Genomic DNA, 19790 nt, shown 5'->3' with positions numbered 1-19790 from the left:
AGAATATTGACCCAAGTGTTGTGTTGTGTTGCACATACCTCTGTCGGGCTTCATGTTGTCCAGTGTCATCAGGTTGTCTTGAAGAGTCTGCCTCGCTCTTCCCCTAGTGTTGCTCTTGTCACACAGCATAGGCACCACTAAAGCTATGTCTCAACCCAAAACCCACAATGTCACCGAATTAACTACGCAGTAATATCAGCTGGAAGCACGTTTTGGTGCCAGCTCCCCCTATCCAACAACAAAGCATTGCTTTGTTAGCATGCTACAGTACGCGTCCATCCAGTCGCGCTGTATTGTTCCCCAATACTAGGACAGCTGATGGCGAATGCCAGCGAACTATCAGTGAGTGGTCGATTAGATTGCTAGCAAGTAATCAGTCTGACGAGAGGTAATTCACACTGTCTTCTCTCACAGTCTGTCTCAAATTCCTCCACCTGAACCATTGCTTCACGGTGCATCTCTGTTTGTTCTCCACGAATGTCAGACTCGACAGTGCCAGAAAGGGTTAGCCAAGTCAGCAGGGTTAGCCCAAAACCAAACGCCCAGGCCAACTAAACTGACCTGTCCTTTGCTGTAATGGTTTAGCCTCTACTGACTGAGACCTCGCTAACATCCCAGCCCCCAACGCAGCGGCGGCAGCAGCGCAGGTAGCCACGGCTCAACCACCAACATCGATACCGATGACTCGCGTCGTATTTTCCGCTAAAGCAACAAGACCATAATCGCCACTATCTTTCCACTCACTCAGCTATCACCCGCTTTATGTCCAAAACAATACAGGGCTGTTGCCATCTATTTAATACAGGAAATACCCGCTTCACTGACTTCCTTTGTGGTGGTCATTAAAACTTTTACCAAATATCACGACTGCGCAAATGGTAGCGAAGCAACGAGCAAATACTTTCCAGTAGCTGTTTTACCACTGAAATAACAATCTCGGTAGTTATAAGACAGATCAATAGTCAAACGAGCGAACCACAGATGAAAAAGGCAGCGCGTCTTCCAAGTCGTGATGCTTTGAGCTTGTGCCCTCCTCACTTCCCTCAGTCCCTGCTGCTTGTCAAAACATATCAGCTCCAGTCACGTGTCCCAACAACAGCCCACACGTCACTTCCCTCTCCAGCCTCACATGAACCCACAGCCATAACAACTTAGAAGTTTAAAATGATAATATGATGAGCCTGTCTGAAGAGCTGGAGCTGCTTTCTTTGACGAAAAACCTCACGAGCTTCGACCTCATGGATCTGCGTGTGTTTGCTCAGAGTGAGGAAAGCTCTTGGGGCAGTGAGACAGGGGGTAGTCCCTTTGAGCTGATTGGTCAGTCACTGCGCGTTCATGTATGCACGTGAGTTACGCACATGAACATTTTGTTCTTGCTTCGGCCTGAATGTAGACAAAGACTGCATGTGTTTTAAGTTAATACTGTAAGGACTGCTAAGCCACAACATAGTAAGTGATTAATGAAATAATAGTGTTATTATCGGTCCTAAAAATTGTTAACTCAAGGCCTCAACATGGGGCACCACGTATTCAAAACAGAGTCTAGTTTTGATAGTAGGCTCTGTTATATTGCCAAATTGTCACTAAGGGATTACTCACTGACCTATGCCCCGCACTGAGCCATGTGGAATTAAGCATCAAAACTGTAGCCTAGTACATGAACACAAGTTAACTAGAACTTTTAGCACTTAACATAAGATATGATTATTCATAGCCTGCATATTTTGTCTTCTGGTGTGTGTATATATATTAGTTGATATAATCTAGCGTAGCTGCTTGAGAGATACATTGAATTCTTTGCAGAAGCCTACAAAGAAAGCCTTACTTACCTCTTTTAAACAAAAGCAAACTGAAAAAATTAGGACGTGCCTGACTTCCTTTCATCTTGGCCATTGGTTGCATAGTTTTTGACTACCTTACTCTCGGGTGTCCCAGTCAAATCTGCTTCACAAATATTGGGCAGCTGCACACAAGCATAAGAGTCTCTATTTCTGTTGTATTATTCACTCGTGGTTCGCCAGAATCATTTCATTAACAGACAGAGAAGTGATAAGAGCCAATGTTATTATAGTTCCATTACAGTATGTTAATATTTTTCACTTTCCAGTGTGTTTGGAAAAATCAGTGCAACAGCTCCATCTGCTGGATTGACCCTTATAATGCATTGTGCACAAAATACCCAAAGATAAAGTACCTAAATGTGCATAACATATGTTGCTATCATTAATGGTGTAGCCTATAAAAAGACCTTATTATACATATGGTGGCCACTGTTTCTAGTTATATTACAGAAAGGACATTAGGTGAAGGGCTCCCAGACTTCTAAGTGTAACTGCCTCAAAATACTAAAAGGAATGTCGAGAAAAAATAAACCACTATCAAGTTGACTACTTTGGAAGCTAGTAGAACTAATATGTTTATTGCAGTCAGCTGTTAAAGCAGTACTTATTGAAGCTGATGTAGATGTACCACAACACAGTTAGTGAGTATGAGCACATACTATCGACATTTGTAGGCCTTTTTATGATATACTGTGTAGTCTACTTACAGGTACTTTGTCTCTATATTCCCTTATGTTTATGTGTGTCTGCAACTAGTGATAGTTCATACTGAACATAAAGCAAATAATAAGCAAAGGCCAGGATTAGACATGCTTTATATCAGTACTTAGCTCATCTATAAGTTATGACTTTGATCTTTTTGAATAATTCAACATGGCCTTGCTTCTCAGCACCTCATTACATTAATGTTAACCTTTTCCACAACATCCGCTTTTTAGATCTTCCAGGAATGTTACAATACCTGAGAACAAAAATAGCTGCTGTGTTGATGTTGATGTCACACACTCAAGTGGTCATTTTAAACATCTTTTCTAAATAGAAAGAATTTTTTAAAAAAATTATATAGTTTCTTTGATCAAAATGCTTTTCTCAGATTAGAATACGTGCATTTTTATAAAATAACCTGAAGCTCTGGGGCTATTTGTCATGCAGGTCTTCTAACATGACTTATGCCTTTGCATGTTCTGTTGTCTGCGTTCTTATCTGATCGCAGGTTTTATTGATTCAATTTGCTTGTCTAACAAAACGAAAGGAAATACAAGGCACACACTTAAGTAAATAGAAATAACAGAAGACAGTTTTTGAAAGCTGGAAATACCAACTGTTTATTTCTAATTTTGTGACTACAGAAATGTTGAAACATTTGAACACTGAAAAAAGCTGGATGACATCATCACTCGCTTCTCAATTTTCTTTCTTTTTTTCATTTGCTTAGCAATCACAACAGATGATATTGCACGGCACTGAGAAAGCAGTAGCAAAAACTGGGAAAGAGCAATGACAAACCAAGTCATGAGATATGTGGTTATACATCTGAGAGCTCCCTCAGACACACGCACTCACACACACACCTAACTGAAAAGCAATGTAGTTGAGAGGGTACAAAAACAAAGAGATCAAGGTCGACGGAGCACAAGGCTGACAAGAGCAATGAGATTTTATTTTCTGAATGCAAGTGCAAGATGAACTACCAGTGAAATCTATTCCTATGTGTCTATGACAACAAATATGCTTGTTTATCAAAACCCTTCAAGCATTTTTGTATATGAACCACTGGAGCTCACCCCTCTTTGGGTGACAATCTAAATTCTCCAGCGTTAGATCCAGATGATTGTCTTAGGCGCCGCAGTATTGTTTCCAGACTTGTAGGCAAGCTATACCCATCATAATGGGAACTCATTAACATCAACAGCTTTGTGTGTGATAATGGTGCAGATACAGGCTCCTATTGCAGAGCCTATCCCTTTGTGAATATGCTTATATATCACATATGTAACTGTACTTATTCAGGTATGACCCAGGGTACTGTGCTGTCTGAATATGACATCAGAGGGAGTCTACAATGTTTCACAATTCACCCATAAAACATGCACACACATACAAATTTATTATTCTGACTCTCCAGGAATATTTAAAAATAAATAATCAGATTGAAATAGTCAATATAAAATAAACAGCAGACTCAAAAAGTGCTATCTAGGGCCAGTCGCTTTGTGCCACTAGATGATCTTATGAGCATTTGTAGAACAGTAAGTAATTGACACCTTGGGAATGTATCTTGGCACACACTAGTGCCAACTTGAGTTGAGAATTTCATTGTCCCATACAAAATACAAGTATACTTAAGAAATACAAATACATAATCGCACACACTCTCACAAGGATGTACATTACTTGACAGTCACTTTTTTGCAAACACACCGATTCCTTCATAAAGGTGTTAGCAGTTTTATTAGACTTTGCTTATAGTCATTACATGAGTACGTACCAAAAGAACAGATACTAGGTGGAGTAAGGCGGCGGTGCCAAGGCAGTAAAAACAGACCCAGGTGCATGGCTCCACCCCCGGCAGACCGGCTGCCCAGCCTCCACTCCACCTCACTCAGTGCATGAGACAGCAAAGTGAGCGGGACTTGCAGCCCTCCATTTGGATGTTTCCGATTGTACATTGACCAGGAGATTCCCCACATGGTAGAGTAAGCTTGTCTACATAGCCCTACGCCTTCTACATTCTATACCCGTGCGAATGGCAAATCAAAACTCAACAAGTCTAATTCACAAATGCCAGTGCTTTTCAACGTTATACATATTTTTTCCAATTTTTTGGTTTGTTTTAAAAATCTTTGGATGTGCAGTAATACCCATAAAATAACAGATTTTTAAAAAGTCAAAAGAATAGAAAACACACACATACACACTGCTTTTTGCCAGGGGTTCAACAAAGTAGCTCCTGTATGACTTTGCTGGCACTGGCAAATCAACTGTCAGGTTTCTGGCAGTGTTAAAACACACATTAAAATGTCGGCTAGGACTTAGCTGAGAAATACAAACTACTCTTTTGTCATATCTAAGCGTGGGAAATAAGGCTGTAACATAAATTATCTTTTTTGTTTTTCTTTTTTCAAAAACCTACTATATACAAATCTAGAATTTCTACAAATGCATAAATTAAAGCAGTGGTTAAACAATACAAAAATGCAATTAAATAAAATCACAACACAGAAGTAGAGAAAAAGGAAAATATGAACACAATATCACAGCAGTTGGTTTTACCCTGTAAAAGCAATAGTCTACATCATAATATTGGCAAAACCCAATGTCTGATAAAAAATACGCTTCTCCCTCCATGCCTTAAGTTTCATACATCAACCCTGAAACTTGTCCGCCGTGACTCCAAACAGAGCACATCTGCCATAAACAAAAACTAAAAAATAGATAATTATTTGGAAATAACAAGAACAGTTAGCACACGACAGGAGTTCTGCCTCACTCACAGAGAGACGTCTCTATGCAGAACTCAAAGGATTTATTACTATGAGGTATTCAGAGACATTGGTAAAGACATGCACGGCCAGAGTGCTGGGCCTTCTACACACAGCAGAGACAAGGGAGGGTCAACAGGAAGAGGAGGGAGACAGGAGGAAACTAAGACCTTTGGTTTAATCTGTAGTGGTGGACAACATAAACTCCTTTGGTATGCTTTTTAATCTGTAGAAGTGGACAACAGAAACTCCTTTGGTATGTTATTTCATTGCATGGTTGCGCTGGCGAAAGCACCACGGTGTGATTAAAAAAAGACTTTTCCTTGTTTCTTCAATAGTGGCCCTTCTACAGGCTGAGGTATTCACAGAGTCAAAGGTGAGAGGTCAACAGCGGTTTAACACTTTGGTTCAAGCAAGGCACTCGTCCTGGGAGTTTTAGAAAGATTGCAACACATCTGCTTCTACTTTCAGGAACATGTCTGCCTATAGTTGATCTGCCCATGAATGTGATGCTCATCGACCTATTGTCGTGTGAAGATGTTTGACCTATTAGCTGAATCAGTAACATCGACCTATAGATACACACTCAAAGGCAAGTGGAAATAAAGCTATACAGAAAGGATGGTGGAACAACTTTCAAAAAGGAACGTCACTTTGGTATTGACAGATTGACCCTTACAGCAGAAATGAAAAATCCAACCATCATCTGACCCACATGAAGCTGTTGTGTGTGTACCTAAAGCTCAATCAGCAAATGTGCCTATAGCTACATCAGCACGACTATCTATGGAGCTGTAATCGGAGCACAGATGAAGTGAGAGAACGCATAGTGTTTGTGAGAGTATGGCGGGGCTAAGGAGGACAGGGAGTACAGGGTTAGAAAAAGGGAAACATACAACAACATATTCTTTTGTTTAACACCACTCGTGGAGGCCGTGCAATGAGAAAAAATCTTTGGTAATCTTTGGTATCATCAAAGTGATAGAAATTATGTATGGAACTTTTTGAGTGAGGTAGCATCTTTGGTTCACACTATAAAACATCAGCAGGTCTTGACAAATTTTTGTATATTTTTTTTGGTTTCAGAGATGATGAAGAGGATGATGATGATGATGAAGAAGCAGCTCATTTTCTCTCTTTGGCCTCTCCTTGCTTTCAGCGCTTGTATTTATGATGAATGTAGAGCTGCTAACCCTGGCCAAAAGGAGGATGACGGCAAAGGGGCCAAGCTAATATATTATCTAATGCTACTCCGCGCCCTGTTTTGTCTTTGTGTGTGTAGTGCTTTCCTCCTAGTGCTGAAATGCATAGCTTTACCGACTGAGTGCGGGAATGTCCAGGATAGTAAGCGATGATGGGAGGGGCATGGTGGGAGAATGCTTTTGTATTCAAGTGATGAACTGACATTGCTCTGTAAGTGCCAGAAAGTGATTTTATCATTGACATCATTCCCTCCAACCAACATGTTTGATGAGGAGATAAAAATCAGATACATATAAAGCGCAGGGGGCACAGTGACGCTCCGAAAGCAAATTACTAAACCAGGTCACTCTATTTCCCATAAATAAAAAATTAAATAGACTCCTTATGGTGTTTTTATCTTTGATCAACAATAAATGATATAACAGATAACCCGTGGGGAAGTAAAGCTTTAAATGACTGATTATGCATCTTCACAATAAGCAATCACAGTAACATTCATAAAACTGATTGTGAAGATACAATTGTATTCTTTGATTCAAGAAGGCATTTATAAGGCAATGATTCTTTGGAATATACTAAGAGTTAAAGCTATAGAAGAGATGAGTGGGAAAAGTTTAGACATAACAGTCTCTTTGGAGGTAAGTGAAGTAAAATACTTTCAAGATTATCAACTACAAAATATACTCTTTGGTCAGATTACATTCTTGTGTAAGTAGATTTTTTTGTATGATGGAACTAGGTAGAGAAGACTGGTTTGACAATTGTATGATTTAACGTTTCAGCATGTTGGAAGAAAGCACTACCATAGTCAATTTTGATTTGGGGTTAGCATTCTACAGTAGTTTGGGCATGTTCTGTCTCTCTGCAATGTGTTATTAGAATGATAGACAGTTGAGCAGACAGACAGCCAGATAGACAGACAGTCCACTGACCAAAAATGTTGCACAACAATCTTTTAGCTCCTGTGGGATTTGTTTTCTTTGGAGATGATTGGCCAATCCCACAGAGCTCCACATTCTGGCTGTTTTCTCTAGCGCGTGGACAGCTGCAGATCAAACTGCCAATAGGCTGACTAAACCTCATTTAGGGACCCATCATTAAAACCAACCATTTAGATTAAAGATAAGGATGGTGATGTTAGACGGATACTTGGAAAGTGTAATAAAGCTAAAGACCAGTGATAGTAAGTGTGTGTAAGAGGGGTAAAACTATAGTCTTTTTGCAGTATGTATACACAGAAATGTGTTGCTGAAACAAACATTTCAAAGCAGGTCAACAAGAAGTCTTTGGTTTGTTTTTTCATCTTTGGATACTATAAATATCAATATAGTACAGGTTTAAGGGCAAAACGTTGCTTCAAGGTCTCTTTAAGTTTCTCTTTGTTTCACTTAAGTTTTAAAGCTTTTCCACCGAGGTTGAGTCAGTCCATGAGTTGGTCAAGTCAGTCCGTCTTCAGGCTTTGGTGCAGGCATTTGGGCCTGTGTTGGCTGGGTGACCGGAGCCGTCGTCCACCCACTTGTCCAGGCTGCGGCGGCGCGCGTTCATGAAGAAGTTACTGACTGTGGCCAGCTCCAGGCCCAGCTGCTGCGCGATGGTCAGCTGCAGCTCCTTAGACGGGCGCTTGTTCTCCTTGAAGATGGCATGAAGAGTCCTCCGCTGCACGTCTGTGAACACCAGACGAGGCTTCTTAGAAACATTCCCCCGATCATTCCGTCCATGGTCCTGTTCTTTGCGCTTGCATGCTGAAAGGATCAAACACAGAGCTATTAGGAGATGGCTGAAGTCAGAGATGAAAACAAAAAAAACTTAAACTGCTTAACCTTAACCCTGTCTTAATGTCCAGAGATGGCAACTGGGGCACCATATACTGAAATGCTACATAAACAAATACTATACAACTATTAGTTGAGACACTGTTAGCAGCCAGTTGCTTTCGCAAGATCAAGATTCCAAACTTATACACAATTAATGGCAATTCATTTATGTAAATATTAAATACTTTAAGCAGGCAACATGGAAAATTCAAGGTTTATGGTGGTACTAATATTAACAAATTATAAACAAATAATATAAAGAACAAATATAAAATAAAATATATAATTGTGTATATGTATGTGTTTATACCAGCTGCTACTTAGTTAGTACAAGGTTATTCAACTTTTTGCCAGTCGTGTTTAGCTTTGATTGAATTTTGTTTTTTCACAGACTAAGACAAACCCATTTTCTGCTCTCTGTTCTATCATTCGCTCTACTGCTCTTTAGTGATGTCTCTGTCAGCTGAAAGGTGCTGTGAGGGAGTCCACCATACACAACCACCCAGAGAAGCTGCAGCACACACAGACAGACACGGCTCAGTAAGACAGGAAAAACCCGGGAACCTAGAAACCGTGCGCGCTGTCCATGGTGCTGAAATTAACTTTCGTTTCTGTGACTACACAATAAGACCTATCATCTTTTATCGGAATGGACTTCTCAAAGAATCCGTTTGACAGCTAATCAAATCGTCCTTTACCCGATTTTATATTGTATTGTGATTCCCCCCTCCTCGTACCTCCTGTCTAATACGTAAGGCTCTTGTAGTGCGCATGGGCCAGGAGGGGGCAGAATTGGGCTGTTGCATATAGTAACACACCACAAGGCCTTTAGAAGGGAAAAGCCTAAACTGTAAGAAGAACCAACGCCAATGCACCTGAAGATGTAGATCTATGTATGTATCAAATGCTAAATGTCCATACAAATACATTAAACCGAATGAGGCCTACACGTATGGATCAGAAGAAACCAAAACATAAGGAACGAGACGCGGAAAGGTGGCATGCGCAGAAAGGAACACGTGGCAAACTTTTACATGAATAACTAATGAAAATGACCACAACAAGGTTTGATAAAACAAAAATCGTCAATATGAATAAAAACTGTACAGGGAAATTATCAACGAGTTTAAGAATTTACTGTGGGTCCCTTGTAACGCGCACTTTTGAAAATATAAGCACGACCATTATAAAATGGACTACAATCGTTCGGTATAGGGACAGCACGCTGTCTCCAGTGCTGGTAAATATTAACAGAGTGTCGCTGCTAGTCATGGACGGTCTGCTATAAATCAGTACAAGTGAAGGCCACCGCAGACAGAGGCGAGAGCAGGTATTGGAGCCAAGCCGAGCACACAGGACAAGACAAAGCAGGTATGGAGGCCCACGCAGCCTTCCAATCAGGTCATGGGGGGCTAAAACAACGTACCTCGTTATCACACTAATCACATACAGGGATACACGCACACTGCCTCTGCTCCCGGCTAATCATTACAGCCTCAGATAACTCCACAGTCACATGGATACATAAGGTCTGCTAGGCTGACATTGTGATGATAGAGCCGCGTTCTCACACAGGGAACAGCAAACAGACCTCTGCAGATGCAAATATTCAACTGGACCCTCGACCCATTACTTCACTAGGTTAGAGGTAACATTCAAAATAATAATAATTTCCTCAGTAAATAAAGGAATAATAATAACAACTAAACATGGGGTTTTCTGTTAAAAGCACAATAAACAACGCGCCCATTTCAATCTTATCAGTCCCAAGTCGTTACCTGTCTTTTCTATCCAGTCAAAGGATAATTGAATACGTGGGAAAAGCAGAAAAAGTCTCGAGATTAATTTCAGAAGCCTAAAATCAATAAGTATATCGCATCTACTTCAGCAGCCGATCACATAGCTCACCTAGACACATGCAGATCAATAGGCCTATTCTCTCAGTCCAGGTTCCCCCTAAACAGTCTAATTTTAACTGTTATTTGAAAATAATCGTTTTGATCTACATCACTGGTATTTTTAACATAATTTATTCTCACAATAAAAGATGATATTAAGCATATAAAGGGCTGACAGAATGTAGCTACACAGGCTATGAAATAATAGCCCATATTTAAATCTTTAGCCTATTAAAGTACAATAACGCGTATACTATTATCCATGCACAACATACAAACAGCAAATGGGAAAAATGAAAAATAATCAGTTGTGATTAGGCCACACTGACAGGCGCACGCAAACACTCATGCACTTTCCACAGCCGCGTAAAGATGAGGCCTCACTTTTAAAGTCAAAAAGCCCATTTGTAGGTCATCGATTACACAACTTAAAGAAATCTATGGGTGCTGCGCGTGAAACACTGCACACTAGACATGGGCCTCCTTGCGCGCTTTAATTGACTCCTGTAAACCTTTGAGACTAATGAATAACGGCCTCTGAATCTGCTAATTAAACCAGCCTTGTTTTGGTTTTTGGCTGTCTTACAATTAGCCTAAATATATATATATATTTATTTATTTATTTATCGTAAAATATGTTATTAAATATAATAATTTTACAAAACAAAGCATTACAAAATTGTAACCTAATATCGCAAGTTTACAGCTTATAAATTTACACTAGACTAAGTTTTATTTGTGCCACATCTCTGAACAACAAGTGCCACAGAACTGATTTCCAAGTTTAAGAAGAACAACAACAGAAAGGCCTGATCAGTTGCCTGTGCACCAAAATAAACACATTCCTAACGATTTCTGCGCAAAGGATCACTTTACGTACACAATGCAGCGGTCGATACTTTGAGGTAAAATGACATGAGCACACTTGTTTCACACAAGCCCCAAATCTGTGTAAAGACAGAAACCGGATGCGTAGACTATTGATAAACAGCCACTGATTTGGACACAACTTTGATGAAGTCCGGTCGGGATTTTTTATTAGTCTGATGTTGAAGTCAATTATTCAGCCCATTCTTTCTTTCATAATAAGTAAATGGTGACAGGATTGTTTGGGCTGTTTACAAAACTGCTGAATAACTTTTTTCTGGTTGTTACAGATAGTCTTACATTGTCATGTAAATACACAAACCTAAAGGAAAACACCAGTCCTCAATGTTAACTGTTTTAAGTTCAAATTAAGTTGTTATCGTGCCAACAAATGTGGCACATCACGTTTTTTGTTTTTGTTTTGTTTAGTGAACATTATTTCTAACATTTAGGACTCGTCTTCCTCTTGGCTATAACGAGTAAACACTGATATGTTAAAAGCAAAAAAGGGGGCTTTACCGAGGCTTCGCTCACCTGCGAGCCTGAGCGCGCTCATGCGTTGGAACTCAGGCTCCTGCAGCCACTTCCACATGCGGCGGAAGGTCTCTCTTCCAGACTTGAGCTTGGACCAGGGTTTAGGGTTCCGTAGCAGGTCAGACAGCGTCCCCTGGGACCGGCACAGAACCCTCTGCGCAAAGATGGCCTGAGGGATACTGTAGCGCTTGAGCTCTGTGGTGATCCTTTGCGCCACCTCTTTGGTATTTACTTCTTCCATCTGTCCCCCAGAAACAGCCCCCCCTCCCGCGACTGCTCCTCCAGTGGCAACCCCTCCTGGCTGTCCGGGCCCAGAGGCCTGTTCACCTCTGCCCCCCAGCCCCTGACCGTGGCCCTGTGCTGCACCGAGGTGCGCATGTGGATGGTGATGCAGACCGTTGATCTGGACCATGCCCGAGGAGCTCATGTGCTGCTCCGCGTGGCGGCCCAACATGGCTGGTGGTGCGCCTCAAAACCACTTGGAGTAAGCATCTTCTCCCCGGGCATGGCGGCGCCAGGGTGTGCATACGGTGGGATGCCAGCCTGGGACGTGTGTATGCTGGCTAGACCGGAGCCGGAGAGCGGGGATAGACTCTGGCCCATGCAAGGGTCCTTGTGATGGTAGGCGGGGTACAGACTGTTCATAGGAGCCAGGCTACGGTCCTCACGCATGAGCGTGAAGCTGCCGCTGACATTACCGGGAATCCTCTGATGCGGATGCGCGTGCGGATGGTGCGGATGGTGGTGGTGGTGATGATGCGGAGGAAACTTGTCAGACACGGTAGATATGGGGGGTAAAGGCTGTAACGGGGTGAGGGTGGTGTAAGTGCTGCTGGCGCTCATGCCAGGGGGGGCTTCACACATGCTGATGGCCGAGTGCAGGTGTCCGGGGTGTCCGGGATGATAGTCGCCGCTGTCCAGAAGGGTCGCCATTCCCATCGCGCGGTGGCTCAAACCTCTTGGGCTGGGACGGGAATGCGGGCTGTGGCCGCTCAACAGATCTCCGTGGCTGGCTAAAGATTCATGACTCACTCCGTGCAGTTCTATATTCTCCATCGACAACTGTGCATTCATGATCCGGGCAGCGCTGTGGACCAACCATCTATGTGACGTACCGCAGTTAGCTGCTGTCCAGAACGTCCACTTAACTTATTGTCTTTGTTGCTTTTCGCTCTCACAGCAGATTGTTCCTCTGGTGCCTTTATTTAACGCTTTCGCTATTTTCCTTCCTCGGGTGTAGTTTTGAGAAATAGAAACTCCAAATCTTCTTTTTGTTAACGTTTTTCCAGATTTTTTTCTTCTACGATTTAAGCCCCCCCATCGCCAGGCAGCTGTCCTTGCGCTCCGGTCGGGTGCCGCGCCATCTCTAGTAGTGTGTCTCCAACCCCTGTTCCACCGCGGCACAGATCAATGGCCGCGCATGCGCACTAAGACTTCCACGCTCGCCCAAGCTCGCTTTCTTTCTCTCATATACACGCCCATCCTTGGTGACGCAACGTACCTTATTAAGGACGGGACGTATCAAAGCACTCGCTAAAAGGTTCACATCAGCGATATTCAATTGCTTATTAAAATGTTATATATATATATATATATATATATATATATATATATATAATATATATATATATATATATATATATATATATATATATATATATATATATATATATATATATATATAAAACACACAAACAAAACAAAAAAGGATGCCGAGCTCAACCTCCTGCTAAACTTTTAATAGTCGATATATTATAGCCTATTTATAGGTCTGGGAATAATGAGCCTTATCCTCGATTCTCCTTAAACCATTAGGCACAAATTTAGTAAACTTCCGGGTTCATTTAAAGTTGATTTTAACTCAATGGATATCATCTTGTGAGCTTTATATAGCGACAAACCACTGAATAAATAAATAAATTAAAAAAACTTGAATAAATAATGTTTTATTTTGTATTTGTTATGTAGGCACCAATGATATTTCTGCATTGCTTTGTCAGTATGTTGGATCAGATGCGTCGCACCCCCACTGTGGCGGTTTAACCAAACCGAGAAGTACCTTTTCTTTTGATAGAAATGATGAGCAGATGTGTCTATTGTTCAGCCATTAGGCCTAACGAACCACGCGCAGCAACAGGCTGTGTGTGGTGCGGGGCGCACACTTGTCCTATTTGGAGCAAAGACAATAATGAAACACATTCATGACTTTAGTATGAGAAAATGTTACCATATATGAGCAGGTTCCAGCATTAAACAAACAGCACACGGCATCGTTGTTTGATTTTTTATTATACAAAACAAACACAAAATGTACATAGAGCACACCATTGATTACTGTGAGGAAGTGGCATGACAATAACCCGTAGGCCTATGTAGCATGAGCGACTGTCCTGACAAGTGTTTCCAGAGTGGCCATAGCACAGGTCAGGGGCCGTTTATCATAAAGCAGTGCAAAGGGCGTCCTCCGCTCGGCCAAAGTGACAGCTTGCAGCGGTCAGTGTCCTGCTGGACCCCCCGCTGAATGGGGGACATGTCAAAGGTGACGCTTCAAGACTCCCAAAGCCAACATCTGCGGGGGGACAGATTAACCTTTCAGACTTTTCCCTGTCCTGGACCTGCTATGGGGCCCTGCATCTGTCAGGGCGCTCACAATAGAGGCAGCACTCGCTTGAACGAGTTAAATAAAAGAAGGAGAAAAAACGAGAAGAAGTTAAACTGTCTCTGATGTGAAGTCAATGTCAACGGCGTGTGTGTGACGTGTGTCGAGACAATGGGACATTAATTCCACCGAATGTGAGTGGCCAACCGTGTAGTTCATTGCACATAATGGACTGAGAAGGGTAAAGGCTAGTGCCTTATTAAAAATTGGCCAACCAAAAACACACAACATAGTTTGCGTTACATAATTTTAGGTTAAGAGACGCACACTTGTTCAGCGCACAGCAAAATCAGTAAAAAGTGATGTTTAATGTTAATGCTATTAAAACGGGCTATATTATTATTATTATTATTATTATTATTATTATTATTATTATTATTATTATTATTATTATTACATTTATGTTTGGGGATTCTACTGTGTAGAGTCAGAGAGCTGTAAAGGCAGAGGGCTAAAAGGCCAGGCTCTGGCCTCACATGGCAGCAGGGCTCATCTACACATTCTCATACGGATCGATACGCTGCTGCCATGTCACCACGACCTGAGATGTGTGTTTATGTGCTGCCTCTGTGGCCATTGTGCCGAGAATAGGCATGCCCTATAGCCGCTGACATTTGCTTTACGCACAATGTGAGGACGCACAGCGTTAAGAGGATACATTTCAAAAAGAATTTACTTCAATTAGGCGTAAAAGAAAATGAGAAATGAGAACCAATAAGCGTCACATTTAGTTGGGTTTAACGATAGTGGATCATACGAATATTGTACATGCACCAGAAGTTTAAGTCTGCGCAATGGACACCAGAAACACTTATTGCTAATCATGGTGCTTGATTGTGGGAAGATCACAGCAGCATATCCACAACACAAACATCATATACACTCACAGAGCCGCGACGATCAATATTTCGGCAGCCATACAGTGTGACACTACGTTGCAAGCGTTACAGATGTTTAAAATGACAATTGAATCTTGTTTGAGAAGCAGGCATTGCTAAATGCCATGTGGTGAAAATCATCTTTAATAAATAAACGTATGGCCGTAATGTTAATTTCTTTGAGGCGGGGCCGTTACAAGAAAAGTCGCATGCAAAGTGAATTACCCTTTTGGATATGAAATCGCCTGTTGTTGCTGCTATTTTATTCGAAACTTCCAGTGATTCGTTGTTAACTTTCAACTATAAAACCTATGCACCAGATCTGATTATCACAATGACCTGTTTGTACAAATACAAGAGAAGCAAAAATGATGCCTGTCTGCTCTGTGCACCATGCACAGTGCTCTGCAGAGCAGTGTAGGCGGCTGGCCTTTGGAGCGGGCTTGCAGCAGCCTATGGGCCCTGAATACACACACCGCGCGCCAATCAATACTGAATAAAATTATAATTCCAGGAGGAACTCGGGCTAAGGCCTTTGATTTGATAGAATAAACAAAGATAAAAATACTCCCTATTTTCAGCCACAATGGCCTTTTCGGCGCACCCACGGCTGAGAAAAGTATTTTAGAATAAAACATTCCTGTCTTCAACCATGAGTGCAAACACCCTGTGTATGAAGGTTTACGACCTCTGTAAAAATAATAATTTATAAAATTACTATATAATTAGTTTTTATTGTTTAGGGATAAACTCCATCCAACTGGATTAAATTTGTGTTTGCCTCAGTAGTTAAAGAGAGAAGCCCAGAATTAAGAGCTAAACATGGATCATCTCATTTTAATCCACTAAATCCTCTCACATTTTAAAGAACTTTTGAAGAAAAAAAAAAGTACCTGAACTATCTCCTCAGCCAACATACACAAGCACACGTGGCACACGCGCACACATACACACACACACGCACACACACTTTGACAAAAACTTGTCTTTCATGTGAGTGAGGAATGTCACTGCATTATGTTCTAATTAATAAAATGCCATCATGTGCTCGCACAACAGATGCCCCTGCTGCCTTGTTCAGGGGTAAATCAACTGCCTGCGCCCGTGCGTTATTCCGCGTCACTTGGTCGGATTCGCGCACTCAAGTGCAATTAATAAGGCATCACTTTACATGTACACATCCATATGCTGCACAATTACTCCGCTAACTTTGGCAGACCCCATGGTGACGTAAGCCTGTCACATGCAGGCGCCTTCATCAGCTAATGCCACTTTTCACTGCTACCTCACAAACTACAGGTGAATCACCTTTTGAGTTTTCTTTAAAAATATAAAACAAGTGGGCAATGGAGCAGGCAATAGGCTATGTCTACTATTTAGCCTACAAAAAGAGCCTAAGTTTAGTCCAGTTTTAATTGTACAAGTGACATATTCAAACTTAATATAGCCTATTTGCATCAAATAAATAGGAGAGTTCTTTTATTTGGCCAATTTTTCATCTAACTAAAATATGGGCTGAGTGACTTGTATTAGTACAGTCAATTTAAAAATGAATAAATAAGTGAAATATTTAAAGAGGCCTATATGCATAAAATACTCCATGAGACATTTTAATGCCATGACTCTAATTCAATCTTTTGTTTAATTACAGTCTGGCTTTAGTAGCCTATATCAAAGGAGCATGTCCTTCTCTGGATCCCTGACTTGGATCTTTTACAAATGATTATTGCTTAGTCGTTCTGCCAAGGCAAGGCAATGTAAACGCTACGTCTTTTGCATCTTTAACCATGACAGGCATGACTCTGGCACGGTACCGACTACATCAAAAAGACACAGTTAACATATAGCCTATGTGGCCTATTAAAAAAGATAAACATGCCAAATCTCCTAGATGTGTTACTAAAAGACCTTTTAATCCAAGTCTCAACAAGGCGCAACATGTCTGCGTTCAAACTCTTGACACACACGACACACACGCACTGGCTTTACCGCAGGATCTGTCACGCGTCTGTAACAGGTCACTCCCATAGCTACAGACGAGCGGAGGATACAGATCAAGCATCAATATATCTCAGCTCTATAACTCCAACATTTGAAATATAAAAGCAGAATGTGCGCGCTCCTCGGTGCGTCTATGTCCCACCCTCTCCCTGCATATCTCTGCGTGTCCTCCGTCTCGTTTCTTCTTCACGGCGCAGCAGTCCAGCCAAACATCCTGCACGCGGTCTTGACGAAATCATCCGCGCTCTTTTCTGTCCATTTTCCTAGATTTCCATCGTTTTAAAGCCGTGTAGTCGAGCCTCTGTCCTCCGTGCTTCTTCCCTTTTCTCAAACGCAGCCGCATTTGAATAGCAAGCCGCTGTTGTTATGGATCCGTGCGCGCTGAAAGAGAATCAGTATGCAAATTGTTTCAGTATCAATCGAAAGGTTCGATCCGCGCGAGCGTCAGCCCCCTTTGGCACGAGAGGCTCCACCGCCGCATAAATGTTTATAATGATCCCATATATTAGCTAACACGCACGTCTGAGGAAACACTTTATTGTGCAAAGATAACTCAAGATAACTGAAGTAAAGAGAAAATAGAAATAAAATAAATAAACACCACTATCACCAACACAATAATAATAATAATAATAATAATAATAATAATAATAATAATAATAATAATAATAATAATAATAATAATAATACAACTGAAACATGAAGATGTCCAAACAATCATTATAATTTGTAAGTTTTGATATCAACTTCATAACAACTCAGCTGGAAGATGTGGCTCCCTTTTATTAATCTCATAACTAAAATATTGCATTTGAAAAGAACATTGCACTATTAATCTCCATAAATATGACATTTTCCAAGTAGGCAATATTTTTTTTTAAATGGTTTGTGTTATATAGCTCAATGTAATGTATTGTAAATGTGTGGTGTTTTGCAGCATATGGGATTCAAACATAGTAGAGTGCAAACTAGTCAACCCTAATGTGACTCCAAAAGGATATGACTCTTTTGATCCACACATAGACTGAACTACAGAGACGTTGCTGTGAAAGGAAACAGAAAGGCCACAGGTAAGGCAGGTGATAGGGCGAGCCGTGAGGAAGCAGGAAGGAGTTAAGAGCAAAAGGAAGAAAAGACGATATGATCCAAACAAGAGCGACATGGAGGAGCGGAGGAAGAGGGCACAGGGGTGAAGGCAGCGGCGCGTGTGGGGCCAGGCAGGGAGGGCTGTGATAAAGCGCCCGCTCCGTTATCCATCTGTGCAGGGGTTAGAGTGTGGCCAGCTGAACGGGTCAGAGGGCAGAGGTCACACAACCCCCTGGCCCCGGGCGCAGTGGTCAGCACAGAGCTAGAGCAGATTAAAAGGTAAATAGAATGAAGGTGAGGACTGTGGCTGGTAAGATAAGGTACTAAATACAAGATGTAACACACATTTCATTTAAGTATGAACCTGGCAAAGTCAAAAGTGAAAGAAGCAAGGAAATGAATTCAAGTATTGATCAGGTATCATTGACAGCACACTAATGCAAATAGACAATATGATTAAAAGATAATAAAGGGGATCATTTTGTATGATTAAGTATGTATGTGCTGCAGTGATTTTACATACACTATTGCCTTTTCCTGTTGTTTGCAGGGTTTACAATGTGCTTCCAATAAAAAATAATTAAATTTTTTATTTATCTGAAATATTTTTAAAGTTGGCTTTTACAAAGAAACTTTTTTATTTTATGGTACAATGACATGAACAACAATTAAAAAGTTTAAACAAAGGTGGTTTTATTATAGTGTTATATATTTTAATGGATATATCATATCATAAAAGTAGTTTGTAACAAGCTGAAGTGGTTATAGCAGCTATCGGTTGCAGTTATATCTAACAAGCACATGGATACCCTCTTATGTGAAAGGACAGTGCTTTTACTCAAGTAAATGTTTTGAATGTTTCCACGTTTGTAGACCTAACAACGGTTTGAACTATGGCCCTGTTTGATCAATTGTCTTCTCACCACTCACACTGGGAAGTGCCATATTTAATAAGTATGTTTCACCTGCTAAGAGAGAGGTGTGATCATGTGCTCAATGTGTGCAGATTTAACAAGGCGCTCAGTGAGTAGGTCAAGGATTGCTGTCCTTTACTTGTGCCTGAAAAATCCATATCTGAGAAAGGGGAAGGATTATATATTTTATGTCAACAAGAGAGTGTCCTTTGTCTGTGTGTCAGGTGAGCATGAGTCTACCACTATGCACCATCTCCACTTTTGTCAGTGTGAAGTTTGTGCGAATTTTATACAAATCTATTGAGCCATACTCTTAAATATCAGCACATTGCTAAACACATGCTTGAAATGTCTATGTACTGAACTTAGGTCAGCAGAAGAAACAGAAGAAATGCTGCAGAAATCTGTACCAATTGAAGTAACACATTTTTATAGAAATGTAGTAAGTTTTTGTCCAACTTGGAATCACAAAACACAACTATGCAGTTGCGTTTTTTGTCATATTTCATATATATATAATTTCATAAAAGTCATAGAAGGTCCACTACTATAAGAGCATACTCAAATTGCAGAACAGACTAGTACATAATTAGGTCTGTCACTGTATGACAAA

The 19790-nt window shown here is 41.0% G+C and overlaps 1 protein-coding gene across 1 annotated transcript; it reads right to left on the bottom strand.

The window, feature by feature from the left end:
* Window positions 1-7665: 7665 nt before the first annotated feature.
* On the bottom strand, window positions 7666-13052 carry onecut1 (one cut homeobox 1). The gene is given in 3 exon segments (XM_055154857.1): window positions 7666-8268; window positions 11640-12098; window positions 12101-13052. Coding segments are annotated over 3 exon segments (1362 nt in total). The 5' UTR covers window positions 12714-13052; the 3' UTR covers window positions 7666-7978.
* Between the last annotated feature and the right edge of the window lie 6738 nt (window positions 13053-19790).

Source organism: Boleophthalmus pectinirostris, unplaced genomic scaffold, assembly GCF_026225935.1.
Source record: "Boleophthalmus pectinirostris isolate CB_2022bp ecotype Guang Dong unplaced genomic scaffold, ASM2622593v1 HiC_scaffold_19, whole genome shotgun sequence".
Lineage (NCBI taxonomy): Eukaryota > Metazoa > Chordata > Actinopteri > Gobiiformes > Gobiidae > Boleophthalmus > Boleophthalmus pectinirostris.
The sequence above is the reverse complement of the archived record's forward strand: the minus strand, read 5'-3'. Positions and strand labels throughout refer to the sequence as shown.